The sequence below is a fragment of the Microcaecilia unicolor genome, chromosome 8 (genome assembly GCF_901765095.1).
Source record: "Microcaecilia unicolor chromosome 8, aMicUni1.1, whole genome shotgun sequence".
NCBI classification, from domain to species: domain Eukaryota; kingdom Metazoa; phylum Chordata; class Amphibia; order Gymnophiona; family Siphonopidae; genus Microcaecilia; species Microcaecilia unicolor.
Window position 1 is genome coordinate 69,072,083 of NC_044038.1, and position 13,978 is coordinate 69,086,060.

At 51.5% G+C, this 13,978-nt stretch overlaps 1 protein-coding gene across 1 annotated transcript in view; it reads right to left on the reverse strand.

Annotated features, from left to right (window-relative positions):
- Positions 1–6,160: 6,160 nt before the first annotated feature.
- Positions 6,161–13,978, reverse strand: part of MEGF8 (multiple EGF like domains 8) — a 223,616-nt gene continuing 215,798 nt past the window's right edge. Inside the window, 2 exon segments of the mRNA XM_030213349.1 lie at positions 6,161–7,755; positions 7,993–8,125. Of these exon segments, the coding sequence (XP_030069209.1) occupies positions 6,562–7,755; positions 7,993–8,125 (1,327 nt within the window). The 3' untranslated portion in view covers positions 6,161–6,561.

The following is a 13,978-nucleotide window of genomic DNA, read 5'->3' on the forward strand; positions in this document are numbered from 1 at the left end:
GGCTGATTGTTCTCACTGATGGGTGACGTCCACGGCAGCCCCTCCAATCGGAATCTTCACTAGCAAAGTCCTTTGCTAGCCCTCGCGCGCACCGCGCATGCGCGGCCGTCTTCCCGCCCGAAACCGGCTTGAGCCGGCCAGTCCCATATGTAGCAAAACAAGAGAAGGGAAGACACAACTCCAAAGGGGAGGCGGGCGGGTTTGTGAGAACAATCAGCCTGCTGTCCTCGGAGAATACCTTCTACAGGTATGTAGCATTCGCTTTCTCCGAGGACAAGCAGGCTGCTTGTTCTCACTGATGGGGTATCCCTAGCCCCCAGGCTCACTCAAAACAACAACCATGGTCAATTGGGCCTCGCAACGGCGAGGACATAACTGAGATTGACCTAAAAAATTTACCAACTAACTGAGAGTGCAGCCTGGAACAGAACAAACAGGGCCCTCGGGGGGTGGAGTTGGATCCTAAAGCCCAAACAGGTTCTGAAGAACTGACTGCCCGAACCGACTGTCGCGTCGGGTATCCTGCTGCAGGCAGTAATGAGATGTGAATGTGTGGACCGAAGACCACGTCGCAGCTTTGCAAATTTCTTCAATGGAGGCTGACTTCAAGTGGGCTACCGACGCAGCCATGGCTCTAACATTATGAGCCGTGACATGACCCTCAAGAGCCAGCCCCGCCTGGGCGTAAGTGAAGGAAATGCAATCTGCTAGCCAATTGGATATGGTGCGTTTCCCCACAGCCACTCCCCTCCTATTGGGATCAAAAGAAACAAACAATTGGGCGGACTGTCTGTTGGGCTGTGTCCGCTCCAGATAGAAGGCCAATGCTCTCTTGCAGTCCAATGTGTGCAGCTGACGTTCAGCAGGGCAGGAATGAGGACGGGGAAAGAATGTTGGCAAGACAATTGACTGGTTCAGATGGAACTCCGACACGACCTTTGGCAAGAACTTAGGGTGCGTGCGGAGGACTACTCTGTTATGATGAAATTTGGTGTAAGGGGCCTGGGCTACCAGGGCCTGAAGCTCACTGACTCTACGAGCTGAAGTAACTGCCACCAAGAAAATGACCTTCCAGGTCAAGTACTTCAGATGGCAGGAGTTCAGTGGCTCAAAAGGAGGTTTCATCAGCTGGGTGAGAACGACATTGAGATCCCATGACACTGTAGGAGGCTTGACAGGGGGCTTTGACAAAAGCAAACCTCTCATGAAGCGAACAACTAAAGGCTGTCCCGAGATCGGCTTACCTTCCACATGGTAATGGTATGCACTGATTGCACTAAGGTGAACCCTTACAGAGTTGGTCTTGAGACCAGACTCAGACAAGTGCAGAAGGTATTCAAGCAGGGTCTGTGTAGGACAAGAGCGAGGATCTAGGGCCTTGCTGTCACACCAGACGGCAAACCTCCTCCATAGAAAGAAATAACTCCTCTTAGTGGAATCTTTCCTGGAAGCAAGCAAGATGCGGGAGACACCCTCTGACAGACCCAAAGAGGCAAAGTCTACGCTCTCAACATCCAGGCCGTGAGAGCCAGGGACCGGAGGCTGGGATGCAGAAGAGCCCCTTCGTCCTCCGTGATGAGGGTCGGAAAACACTCCAATCTCCACGGTTCTTCGGAGGATAACTCCAGAAGAAGAGGGAACCAGATCTGACGCGGCCAAAAAGGAGCAATCAGAATCATGGTGCCTCGGTCTTGCTTGAGTTTCAACAAAGTCTTCCCCACCAGAGGAATGGGAGGATAAGCATACAGCAGGCCCTCCCCCCAATCCAGGAGGAAGGCATCCGATGCCAGTCTGCCGTGGGCCTGAAGCCTGGAACAGAACTGAGGGACTTTGTGGTTTGCTCGCGATGCGAAGAGATCCACCAAGGGGGTGCCCCACGCTTGGAAGATCTGGCGCACCACTCGGGAGTTGAGCGACCACTCGTGAGGTTGCATAATCCTGCTCAGTCTGTCGGCCAGACTGTTGTTTACGCCTGCCAGATATGTGGCTTGGAGCACCATGCCGTGACGGCGAGCCCAGAGCCACATGCTGACGGCTTCCTGACACAGGGGGCGAGATCCGGTGCCTCCCTGCTTGTTGACGTAGTACATGGCAACCTGGTTGTCTGTCTGAATTTGGATAATTTGGTGGGACAGCCGATCTCTGAAAGCCTTCAGAGCGTTCCAGATCGCTCGCAACTCCAGAAGATTGATCTGTAGATCGCGTTCCTGGAGGGACCAGCTTCCTTGGGTGTGAAGCCCATCGACATGAACTTCCCATCCCAGGAGAGACGCATCCGTGGTCAGCACTTTTTGTGGCTGAGGAATTTGGAAAGGACGTCCCAGAGTCAAATTGGACCAAATCGTCCACCAATACAGGGATTCGAGAAAACTCGTGGACAGGTGGATCACGTCTTCTAGATCCCCAGCAGCCTGAAACCACTGGGAAGCTAGGGTCCATTGGGCCGATCTCATGTGAAGGCGGGCCATGGGAGTCACATGAACTGTGGAGGCCATGTGGCCCAGCAATCTCAACATCTGCCGAGCTGTGATCTGCTGGGACGCTGGCACCCGCGAGACGAGGGACAACAAGTTGTTGGCTCTCGCCTCTGGGAGATAGGCGCGAGCCGTCCGAGAATCCAGCAGAGCTCCTATGAATTCGAGTCTCTGTGCCGGGAGAAGATGGGACTTTGGGTAATTTATCACAAACCCCAGTAGCTCCAGGAGGCGAATAGTCATCTGCATGGACTGCAGGGCTCCTGCCTCGGACGTGTTCTTCACCAGCCAATCGTCGAGATATGGGAACACGTGCACCCCCAGCCTGCGAAGTGCTGCTGCTACTACAGCCAAGCACTTTGTGAACACCCTGGGCGCAGAGGCGAGCCCAAAGGGTAGCACACAGTACTGGAAGTGACGTGTGCCCAGCTGAAATCGCAGATACTGTCTGTGAGCTGGCAGTATCGGGATGTGTGTGTAGGCATCCTTCAAGTCCAGAGAGCATAGCCAATCGTTTTCCTGAATCATGGGAAGTAGGGTGCCCAGGGAAAGCATCCTGAACTTTTCTTTGACCAGATATTTGTTCAGGGCCCTTAGGTCTAGGATGGGACGCATCCCCCCTGTTTTCTTTTCCACAAGGAAGTACCTGGAATAGAATCCCAGCCCTTCTTGCCCGGATGGCACGGGCTTGACCGCATTGGTGCTGAGAAGGGCAGAGAGTTCCTCTGCAAGTACCTGCTTGTGCTGGAAGCTGTAAGACTGAGCTCCCGGTGGACAATTTGGAGGTTTCGAGGCCAAATTGAGGGTGTATCCTTGCCGGACTATTTGGAGAACCCACTGATCGGAGGTTATGAGAGGCCACCTTTGGTGAAAAGCTTTCAACCTCCCTCCGACTGGCAGGTCGCCCGGCACTGACACTTGGATGTCGGCTATGCTCTGCTGGAGCCAGTCAAAAGCTCGCCCCTTGCTTTTGCTGGGGAGCCGAGGGGCCTTGCTGAGTCGCACGCTGCTGACGAGAGCGAGCGCGCTGGGGCTTAGCCTGGGCCGCAGGCTGTCGAGAAGGAGGATTGTACCTACGCTTGCCAGAAGAGTAGGGAACAGTCTTCCTTCCCCAAAAAAATCTTCTACCTGTAGAGGTAGAGGCTGAAGGCTGCCGGCGGGAGAACTTGTCGAATGCGGTGTCCCGCTGGTGGAGCTGCTCTACCACCTGCTCGACTTTCTCTCCAAAAATGTTATCCGCACGGCAAGGCGAGTCCGCAATCCGCTGCTGGATTCTATTCTCCAGGTTGGAGGCACGCAGCCATGAGAGCCTGCGCATCACCACACCTTGAGCAGCGGCCCTGGACGCAACATCAAAGGTGTCATACACCCCTCTGGCCAGGAATTTTCTGCACGCCTTCAGCTGCCTGACCACCTCCTGAAAAGGCTTGGCTTGCTCAGGGGGGAGAGCATCAACCAAGCCCGCCAACTGCCGCACATTGTTCCGCATGTGTATGCTCGTGTAGAGCTGGTAAGACTGAATTTTGGCCACGAGCATAGAAGAATGGTAGGCCTTCCTCCCAAAGGAGTCTAAGGTTCTAGAGTCCTTGCCCGGGGGCGCCGAAGCATGCTCCCTAGAACTCTTAGCCTTCTTTAGGGCCAGATCCACAACTCCAGAATCATGAGGCAACTGAGTGCGCATCAGATCTGGGTCCCCATGGATCCGGTACTGGGACTCGATCTTCTTGGGGATGTGGGGATTAGTTAAGGGTTTTGTCCAGTTCGCAAGCAATGTCTTTTTTAGGACATGGTGCAAGGGAACAGTGGACGCTTCCTTAGGTGGAGAAGGATAGTCCAGGAGCTCAAACATTTCAACCCTGGGCTCGTCCTCCACAACCACCGGGAAGGGGATGGCCGTAGACATCTCCCGGACAAAGGAAGCGAAAGACAGACTCTCAGGAGGAGAAAGCTGTCTTTCAGGAGAGGGAGTGGGATCGGAAGGAAGACCCTCAGACTCCTCGTCAGAGAAATATCTGGGGTCCTCTTCCTCTTCCCACGAGGCCTCACCCTCGGTGTCAGACACAAGTTCACGGACCTGTGTCTGCAACCGTGCCCGACTCGACTCCGTGGAGCCACGTCCACGATGGGGGCGTCGAGAGGTAGACTCCCTCGTCCGCATCGGCGAAGCTCCCTCCGCCGACGTAGTCGGGGAGCCTTCCTGGGAGGCGACGGCAGCCGGCACCGCACGCGGCACCGACGCCGGGGACCTCACCTCGGGCGATGGACCAGCCGGCGCCACGCTCGACGGTACCGGTGGCGCAAGCACCGCCGGTACCGGAGGGGTAGGGCGCAACAGCTCTCCCAGGATCTCTGGGAGAACAGCCCGGAGGCTCTCGTTCAGAGCGGCTGCGGAGAAAGGCATGGAAGTCGATGCAGGCGTCGACGTCAGAACCTGTTCCGGGCGTGGAGGCTGTTCCGGGCTGTCCAGAGTGGAGCGCATCGACACCTCCTGAACAGAGGGTGAGCGGTCCTCTCGGTGCCTATGCCTACTGGGTGCCGACTCCCTCGGCGACCCAGAGCTCTCGGTACCGACACGGGAAGGGGACCGGTGACGATGCTTCTTCGATTTCTTGGAACGAAGCATGTCACCGGAGCTTCCCGGTACCGACGAGGAGGACGTAGAATCCAGCCGTCGCTTCCTCGGGGCCGAGGCCGAAGGAGGTCGATCTCGGGGGGGGCTGTACCGCAGGAGCCCTCAGGGTAGGGGGAGACCCACCCGAAGGCTCACCGCCACCAGCAGGGGAATGGACAGCCCTCACCTGCACTCCCGACGATGCACCACCGTCCGACGACATCAGCAGACGAGGTCCCGGTACCACCGACGTCGATGCAGCTATCCGATGTCTCGGCGCCGATGCAGAGGGCCGATGCCTCGATGCACTCGATGCACTGGCGGCCGAGGATGAAGCTCTGGACGCTGAAGACGTCGATGCACTCGATACCCCCGGTGCCGATGCCGACGAAGAGCCCGAGAACAAAACGTTCCACTGGGCCAATCTCGCTACCTGAGTCCGCTTTTGCAAAAGGGAACACAGACTACAGGCCTGAGGGCGGTGCTCGGCCCCCAGACACTGAAGACACGACGCGTGCCTGTCAGTGAACGAGATAACCCGGGCGCACTGGGTGCACTTCTTGAAGCCGCTGGAAGGCTTCGATGTCATGGGCGGAAAAATCACGCCGGCGAAATCAAAATCCGAAATGACGAAAATGAGCACCAAAACTTTGAGGGAGAAAAATCTCGACCGAGGCCGAAAAGAGGCCTACCCCGACGACGAAAGAAAACTTACCGGGGCAAAGTCTGAAAATACGGGAAGGGGAAAACGAAACCCGAGGGGGCTTCCGGAGCACTTTCCAACAATTTTGAAAGATTTTCCGAAGAAAAAACAACACGTCGAAGACAAAGGACGCGCGAGGTCGACTTTCCGGGGCTCGACACGGCGAAAACACGACCGTACCGAGTGCGGACAAAAGAAGACTGGCCGGCTCAAGCCGGTTTCGGGCGGGAAGACGGCCGCGCATGCGCGGTGCGCGCGGGCGCGCGAGGGCTAGCAAAGGACTTTGCTAGTGAAGATTCCGATTGGAGGGGCTGCCGTGGACGTCACCCATCAGTGAGAACAAGCAGCCTGCTTGTCCTCGGAGAATGCTCAAGTAATGTCAGCACAGAAGGTTTTAATTCAAGAAAAGTTCTAGTTACAGTATGGATGCAAACACCAGTGACAGCAGGAAATCAGCCAAACAGTATCTAAAGATGTAATGGAGGCAGCTGCTGCTACTGAAGTAATTTCCACATCCATGCCCTTTTGGATCTTCCCCCCTTCACCTTCCAAGAAGGGACCTAAGGGTTACCGCACCCTCGTTCTAATCTCCAAAACAAGGGGCAGTTAGTGATGTCAAGGCATAATTGTACTCTTCTTCCAAGAGTCAAATAAATAAATAAATATATATGTAGCAACAGTCTGGAATTGTCAGTGTCCCACGCCACAGACACCTGGTTCCATGAAGAACAGGGGCAAACTACCACCTTCTCCTGCAACACGCAGCCCACCTTTCATGATGACATGCTGGTGAGGTTTTCATGACTCAGCAGGCCCTTCCTGGAACTACTCCCACTATGGCCACCTCCATTGCCTCCACTGCAATAGTCCTGCAAGTTGTGGCGCAATGTGACAAGAGCGGAGCCTAAGCAAGCCCGGTTGGGTGCTTGCATGCCTCCTGGCAGCTGGAAGAACACTGTGGCCACACCTGCCATGCCATCGTCCGTGGGCTCCAGGGTGATGGGCCCCACTCGGAAATTAGTGTATGAAAAGCCCATGAGGTGTGACAGAAGGGGCTCCGAGCGTCGAAAATGGTGATGATGGTAGGAGACATCCTGCCGGAGTCGAGGCAGCAACCTGCCACGGGACGGCAAGTACACAAGATCTGTATCCGGCTCCATGTATACAGTGAGTTTAGCAAAGGGCCGGCTAGCCATTTTGGTCATCTCCTGGAGGTGCCTGCGCTGCTCTCGGCGAAGGTCTAGGAACTGCTTAACCTTCCAGAGTAGGACACAGACAGAGAGGAAGAGGAAGAAGCAGGAAAAGAAGACAGAAAAAAAGACAAAGAGGTCAATGTGTGCCTGGTCCTGGCGGAAGAAAAGCAGTCCCTGGGATTCACTAGCATTGGCACTGCTCCTGCCACCTGCACCCAAGAGTAGAATGTAGAAGCGACTAGATTTTAGCGCGTGTAATTCATGTGGATAGGTAATCACCACACGGTCCTTCACATCTCGAACTATGAGCACGGTCTGCTGGTTGCTCACTGTGATATAGGTGATCAGCCCTGTGGTCCTCTCATCCCGTATGCGCTCCACTCTCTGACGCTCTGTGGTTGGTCGGCTGGTAGCATTGCGTGGCATGGCACCGCCTGCCTCATCCCTCTCTGAGTGGCGCTGCAGAATCCGCACTGTGTGCACCCCTGTCACTTTGTCCACATCCACGCTGAAAGTCTCATAGGATGTGGAGATAAAGATATCAACAGCCCCAAAGGTCACATCCACGGTAATACGAATATCCACATTGGTGAATTTGGGCTGGACCCCAAAGAAGACAGTGCGGCCCATTGGCAAATTCTGGATGTTGGGCTCATGGAAGCAGTTATTTTGTGAGGTTGGATCAAAACAATATTCCTGCTCCACTGAGATGAGGCGATAGCACTGCTGCCCATTGACAGGATTCCCATGGAACGAGTCCTTACACTTTGCGCACTATCCAAGAGACAAAAAGAACATGTTAAAATCCTGATTCAGATACAGTTCTCACCTACGTGTAGTCAATGCTGGGCCAAGCTAGTAACATGTAAAAGAACCTTGCTGCCCCCCCCCCCCCCCCTAAATCCTTCTCTCTTCTCTATGTCCCCCATGCCTCCCTCCCTCTACTTGTATCATTCTTTTTTGCTCTTCTGCACTCTTGACCCTATAACCCTCCCCCCCTTTCCTAGATACCTGGTATTTGTAACAGTCCTTCTTGTCACTCTGCACACTATTTTGGCAGTTCCCTGTTTCCGTGTTATTCTGACATGGGCAGCCTGTGCCATCACTCTCACTACAGGTGTCTGCATGTCCATTACACTGACACCTGCAAAAAAAAAAAAGAAAGTTAGGAGCTACCGAAAATGGGTCACATTCGGCATGCATTTACAACTGGGTCACATATAGGCATAGGTGGAACTTGTGCTTACTTGGTGCATCTCCCCTCCAGTAGAAATGACACACACAGGAAGAAAGAAGTGTCATATAGAAAAAGAGTGACACAGAGAAAGTAACACAAAACCTTGCTGATTACCATATCAAAACAGTACTAATTCCCAATACCTATGAAAAAGCAGCCCTGCAAATGCAAGGTACCTGAGAATATCAAATAGATCTCTTATTGGCAGGCTGAAAAATACAATGAGCTGGGAAGTTATCGATTTATATTCACCAGCAGAACACGATCTCTATTCCACATGCAAACCAGAGAAAAAATAAGGGACTACAAACTAGAAACAAAATATGCAGATAAACTGAAGAACCCTCAACAAGCCAGACTGAATGTAGTGCAACACTGGAGAAAGAGTCACAGAAATGCATTTCATCCTGTACTGAATCAAAATACAAAGAAAACAGAGCAGAGATGCATATTTGTAAAAGCTGATAAAGAAAATTAAACTTCCATCCCACAACAGTAACACAGCAGATGATGGCAGAAAAGGGCTAACTTGGCCCATCCAGTCTGCTTCATTTTTAGAAATTCTGCTAAGGTCTCCTACTTGGCAGTCATACAGCCATAGGCGCCGACTCCATGGGTGCTCGAGCACCCCCAATATTTCACCCACCGGAAGTTCCCTTTGTCCCTCCTCCCTCCCTTCAAGTTCCATGCCCCCTCCCTCCAAATTTTAAAAGTCATCATCTTACCTTGTTGGGGTTACAGCAGCAGCGGTGAAAAGCGTGCAGGCTCAGTGCTCAGTTCAGTCTTCCCTTCTCTCTCTCTCAGCTCTGGACCAGAGCTGAGAGAGAAGGGAAGACTGAACTAAGCGCCCAGCTTTCATGCTTTTCACCGCTGCTGCCGCCGTAACCCCGACAAGGTAAGATGACTTTTAAAATTCAGAGGGAGGACATTGCCCACCCTGCGGGCTGAACCCAAAGAAAGGAGATGGACTTTAAACACTAGTTTGCTTCTTGACCCGGAGGTGGAGGGGGGTTATCGCATTATGTTGCAGGAGTACCTGGAGCTGAATAGACAATCAGGACCACCCCTGTCCATTGTCTGGGATGCTATGAAAGCGGTTTCGCGGGGTTACTTCCTGCAGGTAGCCAGTAAGCGTGCTAGGGTACGTAGGAGTCAAATAGCCGGTTGTCTGGAGCGGATACGCCAATTGGAGAGCCAACATAAAGTAGACCGATCTCCCCATACCCTTCAACAACTGAGTGGGGAACGGATGAAGTTAGATTCTATCTACTCAGAGCAGCTGAGTTGGACACGGGACAGGCATAGAGTGGGAACGTATGAGTTCTCTAATAAGGCGGGTCGGCTCCTTGCTACTAAGCTACGTAGGCAGAAGGTAGACCGCATGGTGAAGCAGGTGAGAAATGAGAGTGGCGAAGTGCTGTTTACCTCTGAGCAGATTCGTAACCGCTTTGTGGAATTTTATACCACACTATATGATCAGGAGATTCACCCCTCTATGGAATCTATCGAGGACTATTTGGCGAACTGCCCACTTGCGCCTCTGGCGGGTCGGCATAGGGACCAGCTTGAGGAACCGGTTACCCCGCTTGAGGTGCAGGAGGCTATTAGAGGTTTGCCCTCCAGCAAGTCCCCTGGGCTGGATGGATTGCCCAATGAATTCTATAAAAAGTTTGCCCCTGACTTGGCGCCGTTGCTTGCTGATCTTTTTAACCAGGTGGGAGGGGAGGGTGCTCTGCCTTCCTCTATGATGGAGGCATGGATCGCGGTATTGCCCAAACCCGATAAAGATCTAGCGGAATGCGGCTCATACCGACCCATTTCGGTTTTGAACGCAGACGTAAAAATACTGGCTAAGGTATTAGCTAATAGACTTGGACCTCTCATGCCGACTCTTATTCACCCTGACCAAGTGGGCTTTGTGGCCCATCGTAAGGCCATAGATAATATTCGGCGTACATTGGACCTTATGTTCTTTGCAAAAAGAAGTCAGAAACCATGGTGCCTTCTCGGCTTAGATGCTGAGAAGGCCTTTGATAGAGTCCACTGGCCTTTTATGTATAAGGTCCTAGAGGTTATGGGCTTTGGTGCACACTTTCGAAGTTGGATTAGGGCATTTTATGCGGAACCCAAGGCTTGTGTCAGGGTGAATGGAAGTAACTCCGCTCTGTTTGCGTTGCATAGGGGGACAAGACAGGGCTGCCCGCTTTCACCGCTATTGTTCGCCATGGTTATGGAGCCCTTCGCCGCCCGGGTGCGGTCTGATGTGGGCATTTCAGGAGCTCGAGTGGCAGAGACTACGCATAAGATGGCCCTTTTTGCAGATGATATCCTGTTGTATATTACTCGCCCAGTGACTACGGTCCCTGCCTTGTTGAATCACATAGAGGAGTATTCTGCAGTGTCGGGATTTAAAGTTAATATGAGCAAGTCAGAAGCTTTGAATGTGACACTCCCGGCAGAAGTAGTTTCTTCCATGAAAGCGTTGGCGCCTTTCCGGTGGGCAACCAAGAGCATTAAATATTTAGGGGTAAATATAACAACAGATTTGTCAGAGGTATTTGTAGCTAATTATAAAGGGCTGGCTAGCAGGATAAGGGGAGATTTGGAAAAATGGGGGGATCAGGAATTTTCCTGGTTCGGGCGGATAGCCATCGTCAAGATGAACGTGTTGCTGCGGCTGCTTTATTTATTTCAGGCCCTGCCTGTGATGATGCCCAGGCGATTCCTTGCTTCCTTACAGGATTCAGTAATGCGCTTCGTCTGGGCAGGCAAGCGTCCGAGGCTAGCTCGTAAGTTGCTTTATCAAGACAAGAAAAGGGGGGGGATGGGGGTCCCTAACCTTAATTGGTACTATAGGGCTAGTCAGGGAAGAGCTGCCATTGAATGGTACCAAGAATACCCTGATCGACAATGGGTGCACCTGGAGCAACACTCTTTGGGGTCCACGCCGTTGGGGGCCCTCATGTGGCTGCCTAGGCAGTTTCGACAGCTGGGTGAGGAGGTGTGTCCGTCCATATGTGTCACATTCCACTATTGGGATAGTCTATTTCCACAGGGTCATTGTGTGCTAACCCAGATGTCACCCATAGCCTTTAACCCGTTGTTTAAGCCAGGGACAGTAGCTGGACCTTTCAGGAGGTGGTATAGGGAGGGATTGAGGACTTGGGGACAATTGTTAGAGAACGGTTCGCTGATGTCTTTTGCCACACTGCAATCTACATATTCAGTTAGAGAGGGGGACGCATATGCCTATCAGCAACTTACCCACTTCCTTAAAACGAAGGCGGTGGGTCAGGTAATACAGAGGCAAAGACTGGAAGTGGAGAAGATTTGTTTTAAATTTGTTTCATCAAGAGGCTTGATAGGACGCTTATACAAAAGTGTCAATGCACAGGTTTCCAGCTACACCCAGCATAGGTCCAGTTGGGAGCGGGAACTAGGAGTGTCTCTGGGTGGACCCAAGTGGGCGAGAATAGAAAGAGCAGCGAGTGGTGTGTCTGTTCATGTCCCCCTTAAAGAGAATGTGTTGAAGGTTCTGTTTTGGTGGTACCTTACACCGGATCGTCTCCAGCGCATCTTTCCGACCACACTGGGCCTATGCTGGAGAGGGTGTGGCCATAAGGGGACTATGGGGCATGTGTGGTGGGGATGTGTGAAGATTCGGGCGTTTTGGAAATCAGTACACCACCGACTACAGAGTTGGGTGGGGTGTGTGGTTCCGTGGACCCCCAAGTTTTTCTTGTTCTCTGCAGATATGCATGGCTTAAAACCACATCATCAAGCTCTGTTGCGGCAGGCGGTGGGGGCTGCTAGAGTAGTAATCGCAGCACATTGGAAGCAGAAGGGGGTTCCTCCCATTAAGAAGTGGGAAAACAAGTTGACATACATATGTGAAATGGAGCGGCTGATGGCCGAAAGAAAACATCAGCTGCACAGATGGCAGTCTATATGGGAGTACTTTTTGAGAATGTAAGCTTTACAGGTCAAACGAAAGATGAACTGTTACATTTGGACTATAGGGTCAAAGAGCAGGGGTATGGGAAGGTCAGGGAGGGTGGGTTGTTGGGGGGGTTGGGGGCTAGGGATTCCCATTGTTCATTTAAGTTTCAGTTAATCAATACATGTAATATAAAACAATTAACATAAATAAAAAAAAATAAAAAAAAATAAAAAAAAAATTCAGAAGTTACCTATGGGAAAGTTACAATGTAAATGTAGCGTGCTGGGTAGGTGTTTATTCTTTTTCTACTATCCGCACCAGAAGCGCATTGTACCCAACGAATATGAAGCTGTATTGTATTGATATTTGGTTTAATAAAGACTTCTTGTAAAAAAAAAAAAAAAAAAATTCAGAGGGAGGGGGCCTGGTACTCAAAGGGAGGGAGGGAGGGAGGGAGGAGGGGGGGCCTTGGAACTCGGAAGGGAGGAGGGGGGGGCCTCGGAAATTGGAGGGACCCTGGAACTTAGAGGGGGGACGACCCTGGAACTCGGAGGGGGCAGGGGGGACGACCCTGGAACTTGGAGGGAGGGAGGGGGACCCTGGAACTTGGAGGGAGGGAGGGGGACTCTGGAACTCGGAGGGAGGGGGGACAAGGGAGGGGGGAATGCACCACCTGTAAAAAAGAAAATGTCAGCACCCCCAATCATTTTGAAAAGTTGGCTCCTATGCATACAGCTGATAATTTTTACACAGAAAATGATTGTAGATAAAAGCTATACAGCCTATCCAGTCTACTCATCCACACCAACTACTGATGGAACAGGCAGATGTGATGTGTGACAAAAAAAACAGTGGGTTTTAAGCCTGTAAAACTGTATTATTTCTTGAAGTGTATTTCTCTAGTTTGGCCAGCAGGAGATGCATGTTTATATTTAAATTTGTTACAAGAATTGACTGTTCCTTTTTTAGTTAATTCATGATAAGTGGTAACCTGCAATGATGTGGCCAGCTATTTTAAAAACTTGTTGTTCTGGGCTAATTGGCCCAGGAGCTCAAAATTCAGCTAGGATGTACTGGTATTTTCTCCAGTCTCAGCTTGGAAGTAGAGAAAGAACTCTTTACCGAGACCTTGTTTGCAGTTATATTCTGTAATCTGTGAGCAGCTACATTTCCTGTACTTCCCAGGTACTATTTAGATAGTAAACACATGTTTAGTTAGTTTTACAATTGATTCACATTCAGTTACCTATTATGTGCTATTTTTGTTCCATCTGTTTTTATGGTTCACTGTTCAATATTTTTTTCATGACAATAAACAATTTTATTTATTTATTATTACATTTGTATCCCACATTTTCCCACCTATTTGCAGGCTCAATGTGGCCTACATAGTGCCATAAGGCGTTAGCCAAGTCCGGCAGAGAAATGAATACAGGTGATGTTGGGGTCTAATAGGGTACATTAGAGTCAGGCACAAAGGGGTTCGAAGAGAGGGAAGATTATATAATGTCCAGTACGATTGTTGGTTTTACTGTGTTGCAGTCTATTTGTCTATTTAGTCTATTGCTTCTTCTTTTCTGGACTAAGAATCCTGGTGGTTTGTGTGTTGGGTCTGTGAGTGCTTTCTGGGAACTGTGGGACCACTGAGAGTGTGGCTCTCAGTAACCTAGAAATCACTGTGGATAATTTGAGAGTGGGAGACTCACCCAGAGGCGGTTGGGACCCAGTTGGTGGGAGAAGGGTGCTAGTGTAGAGCACAAGCGGCAGGTGCAGGTGGACCTGAGCTATGCTGGGGATAGACCCTCTAAGTGGCCGTGGGG